The 16,774-nt window shown below is 46.1% G+C and overlaps 1 protein-coding gene across 21 annotated transcripts in view; it reads right to left on the bottom strand.

Moving 5' to 3' along the window:
• Positions 1 to 980: 980 nt before the first annotated feature.
• CHD2 (chromodomain helicase DNA binding protein 2) overlaps positions 981 to 16,774 on the bottom strand; it is a 94,729-nt gene continuing 78,935 nt past the window's right edge. For all 21 annotated transcript variants that reach the window (XM_056346580.1, XM_056346578.1, XM_056346577.1 and 18 more), the window contains 18 exons: positions 16,229 to 16,377; positions 15,614 to 15,710; positions 14,761 to 14,853; positions 14,106 to 14,279; positions 12,999 to 13,174; positions 11,470 to 11,511; positions 10,289 to 10,428; positions 9,415 to 9,553; positions 9,126 to 9,276; positions 7,665 to 7,787; positions 7,235 to 7,363; positions 6,359 to 6,499; positions 5,048 to 5,182; positions 3,500 to 3,678; positions 2,997 to 3,096; positions 2,252 to 2,468; positions 1,629 to 1,878; positions 981 to 1,514 (listed from right to left, as the gene is read on the bottom strand). In XM_056346580.1, the coding sequence (XP_056202555.1) occupies positions 1,181 to 1,514; positions 1,629 to 1,878; positions 2,252 to 2,468; positions 2,997 to 3,096; positions 3,500 to 3,678; positions 5,048 to 5,182; positions 6,359 to 6,499; positions 7,235 to 7,363; positions 7,665 to 7,787; positions 9,126 to 9,276; positions 9,415 to 9,553; positions 10,289 to 10,428; positions 11,470 to 11,511; positions 12,999 to 13,174; positions 14,106 to 14,279; positions 14,761 to 14,853; positions 15,614 to 15,710; positions 16,229 to 16,377 (2,769 nt within the window). In that variant the 3' untranslated portion in view covers positions 981 to 1,180. The remainder of the gene's footprint in view (positions 1,515 to 1,628; positions 1,879 to 2,251; positions 2,469 to 2,996; positions 3,097 to 3,499; positions 3,679 to 5,047; positions 5,183 to 6,358; positions 6,500 to 7,234; positions 7,364 to 7,664; positions 7,788 to 9,125; positions 9,277 to 9,414; positions 9,554 to 10,288; positions 10,429 to 11,469; positions 11,512 to 12,998; positions 13,175 to 14,105; positions 14,280 to 14,760; positions 14,854 to 15,613; positions 15,711 to 16,228; positions 16,378 to 16,774) is intronic.

Raw genomic sequence — 16,774 nt, 5'->3', positions numbered from 1 at the left:
TTTAGACAGACAGAAGGTCTTTCGGCGTAGGTACCTTTAGCAATTCAGTTACTGCTGAAATGGTGGCAGGAAGGTGACCACTCACTGAACAGTCACCAGTCCAATGGATTACTATTTAACTCTGCTCTAACATTCCTTATCCTTTGCCTGCAGTAAAGGTTTGTGATCACTGTTTCATGAAGCACAGAAAAAAAATAACTTGCCCAAAGACTAGAGCACTTCAGTGGCGCAGGGAGGTTAGGAGCTTCAGGATCCCCAAGATGTCCACAGGCATCTTCTGACCTTGCAGCTCCCAACCAGCAACTGTTAGTTTCTGGACCATCCAAGCTGCCCATGTCAGAAGAGTAGAGGAGTTTTGTTACGAATTCCTGAGCCCTGTCCACCGGGAAATACTGTTCTCACCCCAGTTTCTTTCCTACTGGTTAGAAGTGAACTAAGTCTTTGCTAAGGAAGTAGGGGGTTTTTTTCCCACATATTCCAAAGCCCACGGAGTCAAGATTTGCCAGTTTTAGCCCTGGAGATGGAAGAGCCCCCACACCTCTTCTTGCTGCAGGGGACACAAAAGCAATCAAAGCAGAACCAGTTTCTTGAAATGGATGAAGACATGGAAATGGTAATACGGCCAGTAAAGCAATGGATTGTCACCAGCATAGCTCCAACTCCTTTGGAGGGACTCCGCAGGGACATCGAGAGGCCCTCTTTCAACCACACTTGGCTGTTGAAGGACTCCCCTGTCCCTGCTTGAATACATCCTCCCATTGTCTACACCGGTTACACACAAGCCCATCCCAACCAGTTTATCCCCAATCCCAAAGCAGCATCTGTCACATAACATCAAGTCAGAGCAGGCACACAGCCTTCTACACAATCCTAAGCAGCATTGATCCAGCTTCTCAGTTTGGGGAAACACTGGCTGGGAAAAATTCCCTTGGGTCCACTGGACTGGCGAAACGCAAACAAAACAAGAATGAGGCAGCAAGGTTGGTTCCAATGTTCAATGGTAGAAGAGGGAAAAGGAAACGGGAATCCAAATTAGAACAAAGAACTAGTGAAAAATCTTCCTCCATTTATAATCCCCCAAAATCCTCCTTGACCCAGCAAGATGATAGCAGCTTGTTCAAAGTTTCTGTTGCATCAAACCAAGTATTTCAGACGTGCGCTTCCCCCCCTCTCAGTCACCTTATGTCTTCCGAATGTTCCAGTTATAATCTGGATTGTTTTTCTGTTCTAATGACCTATCCAAAGGTGACCTGTGATCGAGAGGTGACTTGGAATCGTGAGGGGATTTCTGAGAGGGGGGTGAGCGAGGGTCCGATACTGCAGGGTGAGGTGGAGGGAGAGGCTGTTTGTAATCTCCCGATTTGTCTGTGTGGAAGGACCGGTAGTGGTCCGAAGGTCCCTGGCCATGGTATCCCATGGGTGGCCTGTGATCTGACATCCGTCGGAAATCCTGCTGGTGGTAGTTCTGAGGCCTGAACTCATCGGATCGTCGACGCTTAGAATCGTGATGGTGTCTGCAGAGAGAAAACAAGTGGATGGAGATCAGTTCCCCGAGGAAAGCCTGGCCGCCGTGGCCAGATGCATCACTACAGACTCCTCCCAGCCTTTCTGAGATGAAAGGGACTTACCTGTCGTAATAATCTCGATGGCCTCTGTGGTCTCGGTCACTGTTGTACTGTTCGTATGGCCTCTTGCGGGAGAGGTTATTTGGTCTGTAGTTCCCAGAGCTCCGGTGGGGTTCTCCACGAGATCGCCGATCCCCATAGTGGTGGTCCTTGTACCAGTGCTGCTCATACTGGTGATGCCGCTCCCCACCCCACATCTGGTTGCTGTTGCCACCATAGCTGAACTTTCGATCCCTCTGCCATTCTCCTCGGTCTGCAGTGAGGAAAGCACCAGTAAGTGTCTTTCATACTTCAGTTTAAGCCCATTACTTTGCTGAATTCTCAAAGAAATTGTAACTATTGCTGTGCCCCTTTAACCTTCCCCTCCTTAAACTACATGGGCCCAATGTTATTCTTTGAATTTGTTTATCATTATTCTAGAAAATCTTACTCTGTCCTGTTCTTATACTCTTTACATCACTGTATCATTGTGTCTTCTAGTCCAACAATAATTACAGTGGTAACGTATGTTCCATCCCTCCACCTTTAAACCTGACCAGCCGCAAGTGCCAGAAGGATCAAACAGTCCAACTTCAAGCAGCCATTAGGTCAGAAGAGATGGTTTCTCCTGGCTTGCCCGTGCTCACCTGTATTGCTGAAATGTCTCTTGTTTGGATGGCCATAGTTGTCACGTGGGTGCCCGTGCATCTGCTGCTGGGCATGGGAAGGGGGCAGGTGGATCTTCTGGGAATGAGGATTGTGAGGCACGTGAGACTGGGACATCACAGAATCGCGGCTGGAGCCTGAAGGCTCTGGGCGGAATGGCTTCTTCATGCTGGACATGTCCTCCTTCTTCTTCTGCTCCTGCAAGGTAGAAGAGAGGGTTACAGCTCAACTGCTACTCCACCAGAAGATTCAGACTGTGTGAGCAATGGCCTTGTCTGTCAGGCTCTGGATTCTTCCGTAGACTCTGCACACTGTGGGCCACCCACCCCTGAGGACTTGGTGAACCAACTGTGCCCAAGCATGGTGTGAGTGGCAGCGGCACAGATGCGGTGGAGGACAGGCACAGTTCTGCCCCATGCAGCTCCGCTTCCACGCCCTGTCTCTACAGGGCAGCACTCCTAGGCTCGTCTCTCTAAAGGTCAACTCAACACAATGTGCCACACCAAGTAAGGCTTTTTCCTGGTCAGAACAGCCAGGACAAAATGACCAGTGTTGTTAGGTGAAGGGAGAAATGGCACCTGAAAGAGGAGGCAAATGCAACCAGACTGTTAAGAAAATCACAACAACAATAAAGCAAGCCCATGATAAAGAGGAAGAAAGTATTGACACTTCCAAGTGCAACAACTTTTAAGACAGCAACTGGAGGGAAGGTACTTCAGATCTCACCTCCTCTTCCTGCGATCTTTTCTTATGAGCCATCTTGTAGAGTTTGTGCAGTTTTCTGGCATCAAATTCTGTGAATTTTGACACAAATATCCATAGGTTCCTAGAAAGACACGAACATTTTCTGTTAATCGCTACATCAGCAGTTTAACTGCCAACTGCTTTCAGACCAACACCAAATCAGTTCCACCCTCTCTGGAAAACAGTCTCAACCCAGCTCAGGATGGGATGATCAGAAGAGCTGGAGCCAGGTTCTTAGAAATAAAATAAAGAGGTTTGCACTCATTTGTCTAAACTAGCTCTGAAACCAATTTAAATGAAACCAGCACAAACTGCAGACTAAGCCCTCACCTAAGACTGGTCATGGACTGAGCGGGCTAGAGAACGCAAGATTTCACACATCAAATGAGAGGCAAATAGCACACTCATTCACATAAACCCAGCAGCCTCTGACTACCATTTTTAAATATCACAGACCAGCCAAAGACGACAAAATAATCCCCCACCTTCTCCATAGCTTGATATGATCCTGGTCAGTGTAGGCTTTAAGGCACTCAGAGATGCGGTCTCCAATTTTTAGGAGGCAGTTGCGTGTGTGCTCCAGCTGTTCTTGAACTGTCAGTCCCTTATCAGGCTTATCGAGTTGCTTCAGTGCTTTTTTGACTGGTCTCATCCTTTCCTTGCACTTGAAAAAGCAATAGAGAGCAGAAAGTGATCCATTTGGCACAAGGGTCTACACTGTTCCCTTGTTAATCAGACAGAGCTGAAAGAAGTTCATTAGCATGAGATACTAACTTTATCTGACCATTAGGCAAGGAGAAATCAGCTATGAAAATAGCAATTTGTTGGACATGCTGCAGAAAATGATCAGGAAAAGCCGAGAGACTCTCCACTTCCACTGCGCCTGCCTTTCAGAGGGGAACAATTTGCTTTGCAAACCATAACCACACAGTGTCTTGCACTGATCCCACGGCAGGCAGGGAAGCGTAACAGAGCATCGACATGCTGAACCAACAGCCCCAGCTGAGGAGCGCTCACTCAATAGCCTCCCTGTCCACCCCCATCTGTGGCTGCTTTAATCTATCGCTTTTACCAAAACTGGAAGACATGAGATGAAAGCACCATCTTTATCAGCTGTGCGCATCAACGCTGCGCACAGACAGCGGATCAGACAGGTTTCTACTGCCTGACTGGATCTTTCATGCATCACAGAGGGAAAGTTAAAGAAAAAAACCAGACAAAAACAACACAGGACCTGCAGCAAATGTACAGGGAAATGCTGAAATACCACTTTTTGAGAACAGTTCCGTAAACGCAAATCTGTGTAAGTCAGGCCAAGGAGAGTCTGCCATGACCACTTCTACTGAAAGGCTACTTTTACAACAAGCCTTGCAGGTGTGTTTGCTGCAAGAGCATTTACACAACCAGGGACGTGCTTACAGCTCAGACAACTCTGTACCTCCTACAGCCGTACAAGGCCGCCCTCAAAATTCTCCTGTATTTCCCCACCTGGAAGAGCTGCAATGGCTCCCTGGCTTCTACAGGAGAGACACGCTGCCACATAAGGCTGCAGGGTCTTCTGTAACCCAGGGCTTCCAAACGAGTGGTGGAAACTTATCAGGTGAAGAAGAGAGCCCTTCTGCATGTTCTGTTGACATGCTGCCACCTTCTGCCCTGGCTGGCATCCCTGGCAGAGGGAGGGGATGAACACGTGCGCTCATGCACAGCAGAATTGTGAAGGGAGTTAATCTGAATCCTTTAATAGTGCAATCGCCTGGTGAGAACTGGGAGCTGGAAGAGGTTTGAAGTTTCTTCCAGTTGAAGTGCCACTTGCAGCAGTCAGCTGGTTGGCGCAGAGGAGGCTGGTGGACCACTCTCGCACAGGGCTGTTCTGCCGCGCTCACAGATCGGGCAGAGGAAATCACTGTGGGGCACTAGGAGGGGGTTCACACCCTGACACCTAAACCACGTCCTTGGACAACATGTAATCAAACCCCAGCTGCCTTGCTGAGCTCCCTACCACTACTCTCCCATCTCCCGAGGAAAACACTTACTATGCTGAATGTTTCTTGGTCCAGATCATCATCCTCATCTTCTCCAATGGGGATCGGTTCACTCCCAGCGGTAATGTGGACAGGACCTTGCGATCTCTTCCCTTTACTTCCAGATTTAGCGTCACCACCTTTAAGCTTTACAAGGACAAATTACACACATCACGTGATGAGCCAGATTGCAGGATCCCAAGCGACCCAACTAACAACCTCTGCACTATTGTTACTGGCAGCTGTTAAATCCTGGGCACTGCTCCTACAGCTTTCCTCCCAAGATCTCAAACTGTTCAGCTGCAGTGCCTCTATTTAGCTTTACGTCATCCCAGAGGGAGTAGAGAAGTCAGAGCTAACATTTTGGACATGAATATGAAACTCATACTCATGGAGAGAAAACCAACACTGAAGACTTGGAAAAGAGGTTAAGCTAAAGAATATATATATCCCTTGCAAAGGACAGAGCTCAGACTAGCCTCATGTCTATGAGGATCTGCAACTTCATGTGACATCAGTAGTCCTCAGACCCTCCGGAAAGCAATCTCAAATCATGGCCTGCTAGTGTAAATTTTGATTTATATGACTTATCTGAAGTCAAAGTCCTTTAGAGTCAACATCATACCAAAAATCACTGGAAAGCAAACTGTCCCCTACATATGCAACAAAACTTCTTGGTTTGCACTTATGACCTCAGTGCCAAAACACACTGGGAATGCAGCACATACCCGTTGCTTGGACAGGTACTTCAGGGCATTATTATAGAAGCCTTTATTTGAACCCAGCCCCAGGGCAGCTGTACCACAATTCAAGGGACATTTTAGTCCACAACATACCATTGATGTTGAAACACTCATTTTGGGGAGTCCTGAACAGCAACAAGGAGAACTTACAGTCTTGATGGTGTGGACACTTGGATTATTTAGGGTGAGTTTAAATTAAAGGGGAATACAGACAAGGAGCTGCCAATCCTGTGATAAATGGCAGCTGAACACAACTTTGATCCGAGTGCTCCAGGCTCTTCCCTTTTCCTTCCTCAGCATCAGCTATTTGGCCATATCACTGGCACAGGGACAGCAGTACTTTAAAGATAGTCTGACAAAATCTCTTCCTTTTTGCTCACATTCCACCAAGCTTTACGATATATTGCCTTTTCTACTTTTCATTGCAATTCTTCACAGTTAAGAATTCAGGAGGGCTGAAAAAGGGCTAATACCTCCCCCCACAGTGTTTCACTGATGTCTCTTCACACAGGGCATTTAATGAATCATAGCTTGCCCTTCTGTTCTATCTCTTTAAACTGCTCCTGAGAGTACCACATACCTTTTCTTTCTTGTCTTTTGTCTTCTTTTTTTCTTTATCGCTTTCCTTTTCCTTCTTAGTGGTAGTCTGTTTTTCCTTGTTCTCTTTGTTCTCTTTCTTCTTCTGTTTCTTTTTCACTGGGCTCTTTTCCAAGCCATCCTCCTAGAAAATCAGTCGTGGCACAAAGTTGGAGTCCCTCACCTCACATATACTTTCTTCCATAAAGCTTACATCCTTGAAACACAGGCAATTTTTGAGATCCATCCAAAATTGCCCTCACAGCTCTTTAACCAGACAGCAAGCCCTGCTTAACCAGCTGCGATCCACCCAAGCCCTCACAAAAGGGCATTAAAAAAAATAGACAGAGCCCCAATCTCTAACTAGCTGGCAAACTGTAGATAAGCACTGCTTTCCCATGCCAGCTGCGCTGGAGAACGCTTAGCCCCTAAGGTAGATACTGATCAGCACACAAACAAAAAGCCTTAGACTACAAGCCAAACCACTCAAAGACAGAAGGTTTTCCAAGCAACAGCATGACCTTGGTAAACTCCAGCTTCACCACTGGCTGACGTACTGAAGAGGGAAACAATTCTTCTTTCTCCCCTTTATAAGGGCAACAGACTTTGTCCTGAAAAGACCTTTCCTCCAAGTCAGTATGTGGATGTGTGTGGCCATTCTAGGATCCCCCAAAACACTTCAGGCACTAACCTAAAAGAGTGGGTGGGAAAGGTCCTTCTTTCACCCTGACAGCTGTAGATATGGTTTTGCAAGTTTGCCAGTCTCCTGGGAAACACAGCTCGTAGTGTCCCCCAACTCCACAGAGCGTTTGCTAGGCATGCTTCTCACAACACAGCTCAAGAAAACCTGGAAAAGCCATTATCCACCAAGTTGACTCACCTTGACCTCACCCTCTTCTGACTGGTTGTCTGAGTGCCGAGGAGAGGAGAGTTCATTCCCATGCTCATCTTTGACTTTGGGAGCCTTGTTCTCTTTCTTTACTCGTGGTTTCCTCTTCTTTAGCTTGCCCTGGTGGCGAAAACACAGAACAAGTCAGGGCAAGAAAACAGCTACAGCTACTACCCCGGGGACATACCCTATGTCCTGAATATCTTGGCAGGGTGGCAGGAAGCCTGATGAACCCGAGCCCTTTGGTAAGCGTCGTAATTACCTGCCCCTTACTGAAATGATAATTAGTATCGCAACACAATCAGACAAGTCCATACTCTTTCACATAGATGATGTTCGGTGACCTGAGAACACAGGCTGTCTCGCACTATCAGCCAACCACTCATCCTGAAACCCCCAGAATCAAGCAGCCACATCTCACCTCTTCCCCATCTTTCATGTTTTCTTTCTTGTCCAGATCTTTCTTCAGCAGTTTCAGTAGATAATCAACTCGGGTCTGGAGCTGTTTTCCCTGAGGTTTCTTATCTGTCTCAACAGGCAGGATCTTTGATAAAGAAGTAAAAAAAAAAAAAAAAAAAATCCACATGCACCTATCAAACCTTGACAAGAGAGATATACACTAGCAGCAGTCCTTCCAGGCCCAGCAAAGGGCTGGAGATGCTGCACCTTCTGGCAGAACAAGAAGATTCAAGCATTTCTTCCAGCTCCCACACAGATTCTCCCTGTTTAGCCAAGAGCAAAGCTCCCAGCAAGCAAGCATCCCTCCCCTTGGCCTTTTGCATAAGTGAAAAGACCCCATGGCGGCTCTATATTTGCTACAATCTTTCTTGTAAGTGTGTGAAAACAAAAAGAAAAGAAAAATGCCAAAACTCTGCAAACTGTATTTGGGACCTTGAGTTGCAAAACTGAGTCTCCTCTCCGTGACACATCAGATTTGTTCGTGACAGCCTTGCCACAGCAGGCTGGTCCCCTCCGGTAACCTGAGACATTGCTACAGCAATGATGCAGATGCAGAATTTTTAGCGGAAAACAAGGCTGCAAGATGTCACTTTGTGGAGGAAGTATCTCAGCTTGCCCACGAGGTTACCTTCATACTTCACTGGAAATTGGCTGGCATGTCTCAAGCAATTGTTCGCATTGTAAAAGGCCTCTCTGCACTTCACGTGGGAGGGCTCCCAGCCACAGCCTGATCTTTGCTAAAAACACTAGCAGGGATGTCATGAGAACGTAGCACATGGGCAGCAAAGCTGGCGTAGAGATTCTTGATGTTCCTCAGCACTGTGCGGCAGTTTGCTCTCCTTCCATTGTGCTGACACAACGGATGGAGGCTTATTTTTAACCTGGATCATTTCAACATGGACCCCATAAACAGTTCTTACGGGAATGACTGAGAACAGAGGAACTAGATGGAGCCTTTCCAGCTGGCTTTGCTGCCGTGGCCAGTCATGTAACTATACCCTCAAAGCTAACACACACCAGTCTTGACATAAGCAGTGTCAAATCTGTGAAAAATTATTTCCACACAGAAATTCAGACGCAGCTTCTTGTGAGATGCTCAAGGAAATATTAAGTCACAATTATGCAATGCACCCTCTATACTGTGCATGTAACCACACATGTCAGCATTACAGTTTTCCTCCTGCATCATTTCAGTGTGGTTCATATGGTACTGTTCAGAGAAAATTTACTGCCAATCAAATAACACAACTCTGCTTTCCATTAAGCCTGCAACATTCCATAGAGGTCACTGTTTTCCTCATTATTATTTATTATTATTTTTGGAGTGGTTACAAACATAAACATCTGTTTCTGGAGTGAATCAAATGCTCTCTATGGACACTGCAATGGACCCAAAATGTAAGGCACAAGCAAAGTGACCCACCTTATCAGATAACTTCAATTCCGGATCTGTTTTAATTAGCTCCCAGTTTCCATAGCCATGCTCGTAAATTCCCACTAACAAGCGTGAATCCTCCTCCACTCCCCAGTCTACATCAAAATGGGCAGCTTTGACACGGCAGGTCAGGCGGTACCTGAAGGCATTTCAAACAGAAGCTACTTTTAATGCTGTGGAGGATAAAGCAAAGCCACATATCTAGGCTATGCTCTCTCCACTACAAAATCCAAATTCCCTGAACCTCTTCCTACATTGCCTGCTTAGCCAGACTCACTTCTTCCTTTCCTCTGGGTCTGTGGGAATGGATTTATGCAGCATTTCAAACTCCTCTTCATGCTGGATGATGGATTTCACATTGACTTGGACACCAGAAATCTTGATAGTAGGACCTCTTCTTTTACCAGGTCCTTTCCCTGCTCAACAATAAAACACAGCAACTCAGAGAACTCCGACAGAAAGAAGCGCCTCTAAAAATGTCTAGGCACACAGAGATCAAGGCCTTGCCTGCAATCTCCTGTTCAAACATAAGGCTGTCTGCTAAGGCAGGCCTAAAATGTAAGTTTTCTTTCACTAACTTACTTAGCTCTGTAATCTAAACACCTCCCAGTACAATTTTCTTAAAAATACATCTAAGCATGCTGGAGCTGTTGCTTCAGTAGTTTTGTTTAGTTGCAACAGGCAGGGACCCAGCAGGAGATCCAGCCCAGACCGTGTCTCTCCAGACCCACAGCACAGAACAGCCATACAGAGAGCAGGGACAATGCCAGCTCTGGGAAGGGCTAACAGTGGATGCAGCTTTACCATAGAGTACACGGCACCGCTCCGACTCCCTGGTCTCAGCAGCAGTTAAAACATGATCTGCTTTGCCTTGTGGCACAGCATTAAATAAGCTGATTACTTCAGCCTCTCCCCACAAAAACTCGTGTTCAGCAGAAGCCAAAAGACCCAAATGGCACCTTCCAGTCTGAGAAAACTCAAGGGTTTCTCACTGACAGCTGCCCGGCAGAAGGCAGTTTAAGTTTGTCCTTGTTCTTCGCTTTTAAATCGCAGTGTGGCATGCCTCCCCATCCAGCAAGGGAACGGTTTTCTCACCAGCTCCATAGAACACCCCCAAAAACATAACAGCAGCACACAACCTTCTTGCTTACCTTCACTGGGGTTTTCTTTCAGCTGCTCCTCATATTCTTGCATTGCTGACACACAGCTATTGTGGATGAGTTCTCCTAACCGTTTCAGATCAGCCACAGACTTATCCACCAGCTCAGCATCCCGGGCAATACACTCCAGCCTACGAAAGGGGAAAAAAGTTTTGTATTTGATACAGCTTATTTCCTCCCAGTCACTTCCTCAGCAATTGTTTCATAGCTTTTAGTAGTCAATGCTATATATCTATGAATGTATGAAACCTGCATGAGTCGAGTTCATGCAAGAAACAACACCGTTTTAGTCTTTTTTTTTTAGGTCTAACAGCTGCAGTACAGTGCAGATGTAGTATAACATCCAATCCTTTGGGTCTTTCAGTATTAAACCCAAGGTGAGAACTATCTTGGGCACAACAGGTGCCCTCTGTGACTGTCCAGTGTTCTTTCACATTCTCACAGCTCCACATTAACTCCATTTGATGGTCAAAAGCTGCCATCTGGTGTCCCTTTTGCCTGGCTGAAGTTAGTAACATCAAGGTCCACACACAAACCTTGTGCTTCACAACAGAAGAGTATAACCAGCTGAAAAAACAGTCATTTCTCATACAACATATATGGATCCCTGCCTCAGCTCTGAGACCTCAACAAGGGCTACAGCTTTCCAGACCCAACAGACATGCCCGTCTCCCTCCCTCCTTCATACCAGGTCACAGCACTCATGCAGCGCTCTGCAGACCCCCGCTCGAGGATGACGTGCGCCTCTCTTCCCTTCAAGAGGGATATGGCAGTGAGAGAAAGACGCTCTGAATTCATTCTTGAAACTAACACACACAGAGAAGCTTGGCAAGCGTTTTGGGTAGCATTTGCTGTTCAAACAGCTGATACCTCTCCTTTCTAGGCAGACTGGAAATGCCCCAAGGGCCAGACTCTGCCAGCAGGATGATGCTGTGTACAGCCCAGCACCACTACTGCTCTAGCTGTTTTTTGGCCAACATTCATCAGCACCATCAACCGAGACATGAGGGGCTGCATAGCAGTGCTAGCGTTACCGATCACACGACAGCAAGGCTTTGTGCTGTCCATGGAGGTTGTATCAAACACCCAGAGCAATGTGTGTATGGCTGTGCTCACGAATACAACATCCCCCCGGTGACTCCCCTCTGGTGCAAGCCCAGGCTGGGACTCACCGTTCAAGAGGCAGTCCAAACTTCTTGTAAGCCTTGATAAACCTAAGCAAAAAAAAAAAAAAAAAAAAAAAGAGAGAGAGAAAACAAAAACTAAACCAACTGCCATAAAAAGTAGGTCTCCAATATCACAAATATGCTTGAACATATTAATTACAGCCTGCCATGTTATCAACCTTGCATTCCATACTGATTAGGCTAAGCATCACTCAGCACTGGGAAGCCTAATCCATTAGCCCCCAAAAAGAGTTTTGTGACCTTGGCTGGAGAAGAACACAACATTATTGTGAATGTTTGACAGATGACGGGGAAAAGAAAAAAAAAAAAATAGAAAGAGTTATAACTGTAGTGTAAAAAAAATTTTTAAAAGTATTGGCTCACACCATGTTGGTAATTAACTTCATTTTTCCAAGGAGAAGAGAGGCATTAAATCAATGCCATCAGTATTTTTAACGCTCAGGCTACAAGTGTAACAACCCATTACAGAAGAGCCAAATGTGGTGCAATCCATCACAGAGGTTTGCAGACAAAAATTGCTATATATTTTTACGTCTTATTTTTATTGTGAAAATCACTGCCATAGCTAACAACTTCAGGGCAAGAGTCAGGCACCGTTGCTGCAACTGAACAGTGCCTTGTGCTGGGAGCAGACCCAACAGCTTCAACTACACATTTTTAAAATTAGTTAATTTTTTCCCCTTCTTTTTTTTCATCTTGTGCTCTTTCAGGTTCTACATCACAATAACTAAATGGCTGATATATTTCACATCGCAACACCTCCTTCCTTCTCTATGGTTTCAGGCTGGATATGGGGCAGCTTCCACAATCCAAAAAGTCTGACCAACCTCCTGTTAAAAAACACATTAACTCAGAGATGGAGAGAGTCAAGTCACAACTCTCTCTTTTCCATCTTTGGTTGGGTATCTGGGCAGAGCCATAAGCAAAGACATTTGGGAAAGCTCAAGAGTCAGAAGATACGAGAAGAAAGTAACGCTCTGGAATTCAGCCTGCAGCTCACTTCAGGGACTGACAGCGCAGAAGAGGACACACAACCACTGGGATAAACAGGACCAGTGGCTTCTCATGGAGTCATTTTGCCAGAGCTTGTCTTTCACTTAAAGCTTAAATCAGCAGGACTACTGCCAGAAAAACGTCAGGAAGGCCAGAGTCCTGCACTTCCAGCTCTGTGTCCCATAGCACCTAAGACCTCACGTGTAACACTGAATTAGCTCAATCCACTCAGCCCAGGAAGGGCACTTACAAAAAGGACTAATTTCAGGAAGTTAGCAGGTTCACTAAAGTAGCCTACTAAAGACAATCCAGTCCATTTTGCACAGACCTGAATGTTAAGGTCATCAGCTGGGAGCAAACTGAATTACACAAAGGTGCAGAAGCTGGCCCAATGAACCAGCTCTACACTTCAACTACTGACGTGCTTACAGGAGAACAATTCCTGGACTAATCAGGGGTTTTCTCCACCTGCATGGGATTTCTGTATTTGTTTTCTGAACTGTCTCACGCTCAGCACTGACCTCCTGATCTCAGCGTCAGTAAATCCTTCCACAGTATCTTTTCTAACACTCCGAGGACGCCCCCTGCGCTTTGGTCTCTTCTCATCATCAGTATCGTCCGTCTCACTTTCTGATGCAGATGACCTCTGAAGCCTTCTCTTAGTTTCTGCATCTGATTCACTGTCATTCGTCTGAGCCTGTATGTACCAGAAAAACAGCAGTACAGTTAAAGCTGCTAATCTGCCAACCTTTTCTGTCCCTCCCATGAGCTGCCACTGTTTAATGTTCCAACTGTAAAACACCTCAGCATCTCTTCCTGAAGATGCAGGAGCCCACGTAACCAACCCAGAGAGGCTGTCTTGTAGTTTCCAGCTAGCTAAGGGTGTTAAGGTGGCCATCCTTCCCTTTACAGCCTTCTACCCAGAAGTTTCACGACTGCATTTTGATTTATTAAGGTATAAGATACACTAAAACATATTGATTACCATGGTTTTGTGCCACAGCCCCTTAGACTCTTTTGAAAATCAGGACATCTCAGAAATGAATCTGGAGTCATCTGATACGAATTACCCTTCTCGCTACCTTTAACTTAAATGTTTTCCCCCAGCTCATCCCAGAGCACAGTTCATAACCCCTTAAAGTCCCATATCCCAGAAGAGTTTCCTTGCACAGTCTGCTTTCTGTTGGATTGGGGTAGATCCAATCACCTAAAAGAAGAATTTGGAAAGACACCATCTCTTCTGCCTGCAAAAGCCACATTTAGGCAAAAGCATTCCAGGCAGCTAGAGCACCCAAGGAAAAGAAACAGCCAGAAAACGGCATACAGTGGAGTAAAATCTGCACTACACAGTTGGAAAACTTGCCCTGTGCTCACTACAGGTTCTCTGCATTTTTTCTGCTAAGACAAGATGATTCATACCAAACCCAACGCGGGCCCTCACACTGCATTACCAGCTAGGGGGCCCGATGCGTTATGCCAACAGGAGGTCAGTGTGCTACCTCTGTGCTTTACTCCTAACCAACTTCGGAGGACGGAAAGCAGCACTCAGGTGGCAGGAAGGCTTCCCCTGAGTGTTGCCATTGCCAGCTCTTGCCTTCTGCCTCTCAGGTCCTCGAGATGGGCTGTACCTTTTTAGTCGAGCTCCGGATTCGAGGCAGCATGTAGATTTCCTCCAATTCTTTCTGCCTTTCTTCCTCCTCCACCTTTTTCCTCTGCTCCTCTGGAATGATATCATCCCAGTCCTTTTGCGACCGCTCGTCCAACTCTGTCTCTTCCTCCTCCATGGTTGCAAAGTTGGCCACCTTTTATAAGCAAAGGAACAGTTTTTAGAAATTCCCTCCCCTGGCAGGCATACCTCAGAGCTGTCTGCTACGCTTCAACTCCGTCCACATAGGAATTCTGCCAACATTTCTATAACTACTTAATAATTGATCCCTATGTCACTACATTCCTGGTTTCTTGCCACATCTTTGGGCTAAGAGCCTTTGAGGAAGTATGTGCAGTTTAATAAGTACTGCTGAGCCTCTATAAGTTACTGGGTTTGTTTCCAAATTTGGTAAATTCCGCATTTTATTCACAGCCTTCAAAACCACCTTAAGTGAAATGAAATTAATACTTACATATTTTGCCAGCTACCAAACCCAGACAATCCCTCAGCATACAGCTTTGTACAAGTCACCTCTTACCGAGCCTGATCTGCCCTGTCTGTTACTAACTTCACCGCCACGGCAAGATGTGCAGAGCCACATTCCTGCACCCATCCACACAGCTGCGGGTCCGTACCTTAAACTGAGAAAGAAGCTCGTCAGTAGCACTGGTGGACACCTCATTCTCTCGTGTTTCAGCCAGACGTAAAATCTCATCAATGTCCATCTCCTACCAGTCAGAAAGAGTGATGAAGTGGAGGGTGCCGAGCACAGCAGGAAATAGGAGACTTTGAGGACAGATTTGTTGAGTGCAATAGCTAAACACACACTGTGCTGATGCGAGCTAAATGAAAGTGCAAATATCTGCAAGGTGTCATCACCGGGAGCAAGGATGAGCTATCTCAAGTGCCACAAACGAGTATAAGTAAGGGTGATGGGACAGGAGATAAGGAACATCAAGGCTGAGCAGCAGGGAAAATTTCCAGACAGTGAGATATGTTAACTGTGGGCTGTTTCCCTTGGGGGAAACTCTGCTACTCAGGCCATTAAGAGAATTGGTCAAAGCACTCAATACTAAACTGTCAAGTAATGCTGCACTGAGGCAGGGGAGAGCAAGCTATTTAACTTCACTGTGCCGACTCCTGCGCCTCTGTGAACAAGCAAAAAAGGATCCTGAAGAAGTGCTCCGAGGAGGCAGGGAGAGAAGTTTTCAACAGGCTGTGCTATAACTAGCTAATGAATCCTTAGGAGCCAAGAGATTCTCTCAGCAGCCATTACTATTTAAGCTCTGACAACAAGGCTCTCCTCCACCCCCTGATCCCCCAAGGCCAAGAGCTCTCTTTCTTCAGCTTCTCCAGACTCGGATGTGCCCTGTTCACCAACCTGCTCTCATGCACAGGGCAAGCACAAAGAGGAAGCAGACACACACGATCCCCCATGCAGACCTGCAAAGGACTACAAGCAGCTGTGCAATTTCAGTTTCAAACTACCTGAGGCTCTGACTCTTCCCCTTCAAGCTCCTTGAAGAGATCTTCAGCTCCAAACTTCAGAATAGCTGTCAGCTCCTCTTTGTTGAAAGGATTGGAGCTGCAAGAACAAGTGAGAAAGAAAACGTGGTTTGAGCTGTTAAGTCAGCACTGCTACAGCACAAGACCGTACCAAAGTTTTTCCTAATTAAAGCAAGGAGCAAGTTTTCTATGCAGCACTCTGGAAAGCTTTTCTGTTCATCTTTCCTGCTCTAGCACAGGCAGCTACTGTAAAGGGAACCACCTCCATCTACTGGAGGGAAACAGGGAGAGTCTGAGGTCACCGTCAATGGCAGCTGTTCCACAGCCACCACCAGGTTCCCTCAGACCAGGATGACCTCTGGCAGGAAGACAGAAGGAAAAACAAGTAATGTATTAAAACTAGGTTTTTATTTCTGATCACCTTTATCCTATGTGTCCAGATTAATGCTTGCATGAGCCAAATCCATGACAATGGCCATTATTTATTAGCCTTATGCCCTGTACCCGATCAAATAAATATTGGGAAATACCAGCAGGTGAAGCTGGTTATGCCACATGCTGTACCAGACATCCCTGCCTCCTGTCACAATCACTTACTTTGATCGTCCAGAGTTGTTGTCCAGAACAGTCCGGCCAGTGGTGTCCATACGCTGGATCACCAAGTGATCCAGCACCATTTTCTTCTTGGCCCTCTCAATGATTTCCTCCTCTACTGTACCCTTTGTGACCAGGCGGTAAATATTAACCTGAAGGGCAAAAAAAGACCAGAGCTATTTCTGGACCTAAACACGCTCTGTCGACACGGCAATGCATCCCTCAGCTGTTTCCTCAGCAGACTGGTCTGCTGACATCTCTTCATGTTCTATATGTGGTGTTTTAGAAGAAAAACAAGCACATTCTTTTTAAATCTCAGGGGAACCAGTTAAAAATCACAGATCCTGTAGCGTGTCTACGGACAGAATAAAAATCTGCTGAAACAATCAGTCTAAAACCAAACTATCATAAAACTTTTCACTTCTCTAATAAGACCCTAGTAAAAACGGATGTTTACTTTCTAAGCTTTTGAGGGCCAGAAAGAATAGAGTGCGCTAGGCTGAGAAGTTTGGTTCGGTTCTTGGTTTTGAACCTTCCCAGAACCCAAAG

This window comes from Falco biarmicus, chromosome 7 (assembly GCF_023638135.1).
Source record: "Falco biarmicus isolate bFalBia1 chromosome 7, bFalBia1.pri, whole genome shotgun sequence".
NCBI classification, from domain to species: Eukaryota; Metazoa; Chordata; class Aves; order Falconiformes; family Falconidae; genus Falco; species Falco biarmicus.
This window is presented reverse-complemented; position numbering and strand designations above follow the sequence as displayed.